Source organism: Typopeltis vanoorti, chromosome 21 (genome assembly GCF_054136105.1).
Source record: "Typopeltis vanoorti isolate ZY-2024b chromosome 21, IOZ_Tvanoo_1.0, whole genome shotgun sequence".
NCBI lineage: Eukaryota > Metazoa > Arthropoda > Arachnida > Uropygi > Thelyphonidae > Typopeltis > Typopeltis vanoorti.
In genome coordinates, this window is record NC_143569.1 from 86,719,653 (window position 1) to 86,728,149 (window position 8,497).

The window sequence follows — 8,497 nt, forward strand, 5'->3', positions numbered from 1 at the left end:
AAGCAAGCAGAAATAGCTCCCTTAAAATTTTATTGTAACTAATATTTGAATATTTTGCATTTCATTTCGTTTTTTCAGAAGTAGAAAAAATTTTCATGTTCTTTAATTTTGTTTTGTTTCTTTGTCATCTATAGCCCACAATGCTGTGGTGACATCTGCAGTTTTTTCTCCTACACCAAGTCTTATCTTAAAACAGCTTGAGCAAACTGAACATGTGCCACTCTCAGCCAGTCCTGTAGTTGAAAAAGGATCAAATTCGGGATATGTCATTGTGAGTGCTGACTTCAGTGGTGCTATCAAGGTATTTGTACATAGGCCAAAGCCCAAATCTGCATCAGGCGTCACTGGTCTTCCACAATCTCCACCTCACTAGTCATATGAAACTAATCATGTACAGTACAATTATTTGTAAAGCTGCTTGCAGTATGGCTTTAAAAAGGTCTTTCATTAATTCACATATGTCATCTAGATTTTGTAAACTGTTAAATTTTGTAAAGGTTTTCAAAGATTATTTGCTCTATGAAATGCTATATTTTATTCTTTTTATGACAATGTTGACATGACTGTAAAAATTATAAAAAAATGTAAAGCTTGTACGTATCTTTTTGTTTCTAAAATAGGCTAATAAAATAATAGTTCTTTTAGTCTTTATTTGCATCAGTACTTCCCTTGACGATTCACAGTAATATTATTTATTATTATTTTTACAGTAGCAAACAAATTAATCCAAACTCACATTTTAAAGAAAAATTTTAATTTTGCAAGAAAATAAGTACAAAAATTAAACTCCAACTTGACTGAATAATTTATGTGTTTCTCTGTTCCTAATAAGTTCATTAATTTGCTTAGGCATAGACTCTACCAACATAGAACACATTTTTCTTATTTCTGCATCTCGAAATCATACTTTCATAATGGATTGTATTAAGTTATCCTTTGTATCACAATTTGATTTTCCAAGTTTCTTTGTTGCTATGGCCCACAAATTTTCTATTGGGTTAATGGCAAGGGAGTTACCTAGCCACTGAAGTAATGTGTTTTTGAGGCACTCTTTTTGAAATGTTGCATGGCGCAAGAATCTGTTGGAAGATGTGTTCTTTGTCTCTTGTGATCTGTGGGACCACTCTTTTCTCCAATATTTTTATGTATTGGTCACTTTTCATAAGTCATGGATGTGTGCTGAGAAAGAGTACATATTTTTGAATGCTTTCTTGGATATGTATCCATTTTATAGCTACACAAAATGAGTAATACACTACAAATGTCAACTTGTTTAAACTATTAATGTTACATCATGCAGCACTCAACCAAAATAGTGAACTGAAACAAAAACCAAACCAAAAACTTTACAAAAATTCAACTTGTTCTGATTAATTTGTTTCCTATTGTATTGATGCGGGTACTCCATGATGTCAAAAATCTAATCATGGGAGACCTACACTATCCATTAACACAATTCCTGTCATACATCTCATTAAAGTTATTCACTGTTGGGGTGCTGACAAAGACCTCTGGCAATCCATTCCACTCTTACACAACTTTCAAGTGTGACCCCTTGTTTTCCTTCTCCTCATGTATTGAAAACTTTCTTTTTGCCAATCTTATAGAATCCCTTTAGTGACTTATAAGTTCCTATCATATCCCTTCTCTTCCACCTGTCAGCTAAACTCTGCAACCCACACACCTTCAATCTATCCTCTTAGAGAACATTCCACAGACCTGTTACAAGCTTAGTCAGTCATCTCTGAATCCTCTCCACCACCACCTCCCGATCCACTAGAAAATACAGGTGACCAAATCTATGCACAGTAGTCAACATGTGCAAAATCATAGTGTTATAAAGAGAGATAATGACCTCCCTATCTTTACTTGTCAATGTGTTCTTCAGTGTCCTCTGAACTGTTAACTCTGCAATATGTCCTCTGAATTTCAAATCTTTAGCCTCATCAATTTCCTATAATTTAGTACTATCAATATGATATGAAGTATGTAATCCTTTCATTCCAAAGTGTATTACCTTACATTTTATATTAAATTGATAACCATTTTCCTTTGCCCACACTGCCAATTTATTTAAGTCACCTTATAAAATATCTATCAGCCTTATCAACTGTTGCCCTCCACAATTTTACATCATCAGCAAACAACTGAATATCTCCCCTCCCCTTCAAATTATCTATTTTATCATTAATGTAAAAATCAAATCAAAGAGGAGTGTCCCTAGTACAGACTAATGGGAGCACTCCACTGGTTATCTCCATTCGCCTTGATTCCACCCCACCATACACCACCCTCTGATGTGTCTCTGTCAGTCATCCTCCTATCCATGTTACCAACCTCATTTCCATTTGTTCCAACTTGTAATAATTTTCCATGTGGTATTCTGTCAAATACCTTTGCAAAGTCCAGCAGTATCATAATGTAGCCATTTCCTTTATTCATTTCTGCTGTCACCTTATTATAAAAAGTGAATAAATTACTGATGTAAGACCTACCTTTATAGTCTGACCACAGAAGCGTAAGGTGATGAATTGGTCACCAATATGCAAAATCACATGCTTTATACGTAAAATTTTCCAACTGTTATACAAGCAAAATAGTTACCACTTTAAAAACTACAATGATCATAAAAGAGAAGTTAATTTTCCGATGTGTAATAATAAACAACTCATTCCACAATACAGATTGATTACTCTATAATCGGAATGGATTCTCCTTGTCATGTGCAGAAGTGTCAAAGGGTCTTTCATCTGTGGGCATACTATCCAAAGCCATTCTGTCCCCTATAGAGTATCATATTCCTTTCCACTCATTCCTGAATTTTACTTTTAACCAACTTTTCCAATACTTTAATCATTATTCCAGAGATACTAATTGGTCTGTAGTTTGTTACTTCTCTTGGAGCCACCTTTATGAAATGGAACTATTTTACCCTCTTTGAATTATCTTGGAACCTTGTCAGAGCTGAGACTTAAATTAAACAACTTTCTAAGAGATACTTCCAGTTCACTTGCACATTCTCGTAGCACACGAGCTGACATACTGTCCAGGCCCACTGCAGTATTCACATTGATATTTTTCAATATACTGAGTACCTCCAGTTTGTCTACCTCAATTCTCATATCAGTAACTGCAAAGTCCTTGATATATCCTTGCAGAGTGCTTCTGTCACTTTTCTACCATCAACACTGAATAACGTTATCTTTCTATAATCACTTTCTCTTACTTGCTACATAGCAAAAAAAAAAAAAAAAAAAACTTTTCCATTTAATTTCACCTGCTTAGCTAATTTTCTCACAAAATTGGATTTAGCCTTCCTTACCATACTAGTTACCCTTCTTGCTTCTGCTTTATATTGCTCATGAGCATTCTGATCACTTGTTTGCTTTATATTGCTACTCATCCACTTAATCCTTACTCAGTTTATCCTCCTGACTGGGTGTTTGCAGTCTAATATGCTTCGCTCAAACAACTCTTGACTGCTTCCCATGCACTGACATTCATTCCGTGTAGTTTCTTATGTCATGGCACTGCCCAAGTTGCCTCCTAAGTTTGTCGTAATCACTAGCTTTGTAGTCCTACATAAAGCCTTTCTTGACTGAAAATTCCACATGTTGAAGAACCTCCCAGGACAAGACTGTATGGTCTCCGTCCCCATTTCCCCAGCCAGCCTGCTGGGCGAGTGGTTAGCGGATTTCAACCTGCAGCCTTTTGGCTAGAGAGCAGATCCGCTAACCACTCGGCCATGGGCATGGATGTTTTTGATTGTCTTTGGAAATACTAGTGGTGGTGGTCAGTGGTAGATGGCATTGGTGTAGTTGCAGTCAATTGGTGGATTGAGCAGCGGAGGCAGAGTTGTGGAGCAGGTACCCTCCCTCGATGAGTCTTTGGACTCCCTGGAGGTGTCTAATAATAATAATAATAATTTGTTGGTAGAGTTGCTACCTTAGTTATAGATTTAAGTCATCTTTATCGTTTGATACTATTACCTGATCCAACATTCTCAAACCTCTTGTTCCGTCCATCACATGCTGTTTCAGGTAATTATCCCTTAAGTAACCGTATAAATTTCATTTCCATATTGCCATCTTCTCTTTCCTCCTTCCAATCTATATCTCCATAGTTGAAGTCTCCCATGATAATTGCTTGTCCTGCAGTTCATTGTGCTAATCTGCCGATGCACATCATCCACTTCTTTTTCTGGACTAAATGGACTAAACTCTCATTGAACAACACTTTCTCCAAGCATCTAACTCCAAAACTATTCAAGTACAGTCCATCAGGCATATACAGGTCCTTTCATCCATCAACTTTACTCCCCACATCTATAAACACACACCATTCCTCTAGGTCCCAGGTCTATAGTAGCAACCAACAATATATTTTGTCCTATGGACTTCTGTCTCTTTTCATTTGAGGCCATCCACTAGATGGCCTCAAATGAACCATTTCCTTCATATCTACAATCTTCCTTAACTTCTTTTTTTGTTGGTTGAAGTTCTTCAGCTATCATTAATAATACTCCTGCCCTATTTCCTCTGAAAATACAATATCCATTACATTCTATCCTTGTAACTACATCATTCTCTGACAACCAGGTCTCACTGATGCAAGTAACTTTTTGGCAGGTCAAAATGACAATCCAAAAACTACTCTCCTTTATTCTGATACTTTGGGCATTCCAACATCCCCTTTCGCCCACAGTTATTCTTATATAATGTCATTACCTGCCCATTCAGATTCAAAACCTGGGAAACTGTACCTAGCTCTTCAGTCATTCCTACATTCATAATTATCTGTCCCAATGGTGACTCCAAGTATCCACTTCAGTCATTCCTACATTCACATTTGTTCCACGGTTGGCTTAAAAGTGTATCTAATATGTCTGTGCCATGAATCCAATTAGTAAGCATGCTTGATTGCTTCCTCCCTAATTTCTCTAGTTTCCCTGGTTTTGCACTTCTAAACTCTCATTGAACAACATCTCCAAGCATCTAACTCCAAAACTATTCAGGTACAGTCCATCAGGTATATACAGGTCCTTTTATCCATCAAATTCACTCTCCACATCTATAAATGCACACCATTCCTCCTACACAATCTTTTCCCATTGGCAGTCATGTCCCTTCTACTCAATTCTGTCCTATCATACCAAGGCAGCAGACTCAGTCTTTTTTCATATCCTCCTTACATAACAAATATGCATCTATTTATTTACACAATAAATCATGAAATACACAACCATAGAACAATTGGCTCCAAATTCTCAGAAGAGAGAGATCAACATTTATAAAAGATTCAAGAGTGCATATTATGTCATTGAACAAATGACTTGGATTCACCATTACTGGCGAAGTGTTTACAAAGAATAAAATTATGAAATTGCTTAATAAAAAAAGTTTCAGATTAAAACAAAAGTGAATGTTATAAGTGTTCTCAGAGCATTAGCATTTGAACATTAATTGAAGTTTCACAGTGTTTACTTCCCTTCAAATTTGTCTTCACAGTATTACACTAATAGATGTTGTGATGAATTCTACTCCCTAGACATGTCTATGTCTAGGGTAGGAATTCATTTTAAGAAGAATGGATAAAGGTTACTAGTTTTTGGGTTTAAAGTGATATAAGGATTATGTATGTTTCACTGTGCATTGACTTTTTGTAAACAGAGAATGATAGTGAACCACTTGAAAGATGTGACTACAGTGGCGTAATTAGAGCAGTTGCCACCTGGGGCAGCCCCTGAGTTTTCCACCCCTCTTAGTACACACCAAAAATACTACAAAAAGTCAAAACAACGTATAGGGAAATAAATTAAAACACTGTTTATTTTTGAAGTAAAACTTTAATTTCAACATTCTAAAATGTTATTTTTCTTGCTTTTCTGTTAGCAAAATCGTCGAAGGCATTTTCGAAGTCTATTTCATAGTAATGTAGGTAATTCTTAATCAGATTTTATTTAAAAAACTCCTTTCACAACTAGCAACACTTACAGCAATTGTGAGGAAAATTTGCAGTAGTATTACAATATGTGGAACTGAGTTCTCTAGACTATATTTTGGAATTAACTGCAAAAGTTCAAAAAGGTTCAAAGTGCAGACTTCCTCCTCCGTGCCCCCTAGCTACACCATTGTGTGACTAATATGTCTAGAAAGAGCAGATAGTTGTTAATCTTTTCCAGTCAATATGGCCTGGTTTACAATTGTCATTCACCTAGATCTTTGTCTTCCTCTGGGCCTTTTTACTTGCATATACACTGAATGTCACAACACATTCAGGTAGGTAACATTCTCTTGGCATCTGCTGGTCTGGTTGGCCAAGCAGTTAGCATATCTGCTCTCCAACCAAAAGGCTGCAGGTTCGAATCTCACCATGGGCATGGATGTTTGTGAGTGTGTGTAAATACTAGTGGTGGTAGATGCCGTTGATGTAGTTGCGATTAGTTGTAGTTGGTAGTTTGAGTGGTGCAGACAGAGAGATGTAGAGTAGGTGTCCTCCCTCGATGAGTCTTTGAACTCCCTGGAGGTGTCACGTAATAATAATAATAATAAAAATAATATACCATGCCTGTTTTACTTAATTTTCCTTTTCCATTCTGTTTAAGTGACCGCACCCTTTGTGCTCTCACAGGTGTTCAGTGGGGTTAAGATCAGAGCTTTGTGTGGGCCAGTCAAGTTCTTTAACACCCTATCTCATCAAACCATTTCAGCATAGACCTCACTTAGTGGATGTGGGCATTGTCATGTTGATACAGGAAAGCCTTCACCAAACTGTTGCTATAGAGTTGGAAGCAGAGAATTGTCTAGAACATCATTATATGATGCAGCATTAAGATTCTCCATCACTGGAATTAGGGGACCCAGTACAAACAATGAATGACATCCCTAGACCATGATGCTTCCTCAACTAAACTTCACAGTTATCACAACACATTCAGGCTGGTATCTCTTGGCATCTGCCAAATCCAGACTTGTCCATCAGACTGCCAGATGGTACAGCACGATTCATCACTCCAGAGAATGTGTTTCCACTGCTCCAGTGTCCAATGGTTTAGAGCACTCCACCAGATGCTTGGCTGTACTGAACAGCCCTTGCTGATGTTAAATTTTTGTACAACCAAGTAGCCATGGAAATCCATGTTCTTCAGCTCTTGATGAACAGAGTTCTGGTGCAGACATTGCTTGTGGAGGCATCAAGAACTTGGTAGAGAGTGTTTTAACAAAGAACAGGCAAAAAATGTAGGTTGTGATTGTGCTTCGGAATTTCCATTTCACAATAATATCACTTATAGTTCATCAGAGCAGAAATTTCATGGAACTTTTGTTGTTGCAAAGGTGGCATCTCTGATGGTGTGCCAAATCAAAAGTCACTGAGCTCTTCAGTACAGCCCATTTTACTGTTAATGTTTGTCTGTGAAGATTTCTAAATCATTTGCTTCCTTTTTACTTGTATGAGCCATGATTGTAGTGGATATTTTTGATTAGGTAGTGTATGTGCAGAGCCTTGTTCGGTTGGTATTGATGATGTTATTTGGTTGGAAAGAATTGGGCTTAAATCCCATTTAGGATGCAAAGAACCTTTATAAGAGTTGTTTCTGTGGGAAGATGAGTTAGCTTATATCAAATGAACTCAGGTTTTCATCCTCTTACAAAATAGGCAAACTGATAAGATACAATGGCCTTGCATTGGTTTTTTTATTATTATTATTCAAAGCAACAATTCCCTATATATGCTGTTCTTAGTTTTAGAAATAGGAATGTTCTGCCATCTTTTAAGGAAACCTTGCCTATTCAGTGGTGTGTCAATTTTCATTTCCAAAATTGGATGTTATCATATGAAGTTTACAAGTCTGAGAGGCTGTTTTTGTAGTCAGCAATAAAGCACATGTTCAGAATCTCTACATACACAGCTGCATTAATTTACACAAAATTTGGAACTCATTTCAAAACCTGTTTAACCACCATAGACTTCTGTGTATCCAGTCTTGATAGTACCATGATAGGATCCAAAGTCTTTTATCTGTTACAGTTTGAATTGCTTCCACACAATATCAATAAATTATTGTTAAAGGGATTCGAAGAAAAATTCCTGAATACATCATCAGCAATAAAGCACATGTTCAGAATCTCTACATACACAGCTGCATTAATTTACACAAAATTTGGAACTCATTTCAAAACCTGTTTAACCACCATAAACTTCTGTGTATCCAGTCTTGATAGTACCATGATAGGATCCAAAGTCTTTTATCTGTTACAGTTTGAATTGCTTCCACACAATATCAATAAATTATAGTTCTTAACCCAAATGTATGAAAACGATAAGAAATTATTGTTAAAGAGATTCGAAGAAAAATTCCTGAATACATCATCATCATCATCATCAAATTCCTGCCATGTACCCTCAAGGGGTGTACAGGATATGATAGTACTACATGAAAAAAATTGCATCATCATTAATTTCCTATCTACAATTTTCCTCCAAATCAGTCTGTTAC

At 36.5% G+C, this 8,497-nt stretch overlaps 1 protein-coding gene across 1 annotated transcript in view; it reads left to right on the plus strand.

Moving 5' to 3' along the window:
* LOC150095074 (WD repeat-containing protein 44) overlaps positions 1-644 on the plus strand; it is a 362,406-nt gene extending 361,762 nt beyond the window's left edge. Inside the window, exon 20 of the mRNA XM_090411421.1 lies at positions 135-644. Coding sequence (XP_090267547.1) covers positions 135-373 — 239 coding nt within the window. The 3' untranslated portion in view covers positions 374-644. The remainder of the gene's footprint in view (positions 1-134) is intronic.
* The last annotated feature ends 7,853 nt before the right edge of the window (positions 645-8,497 follow it).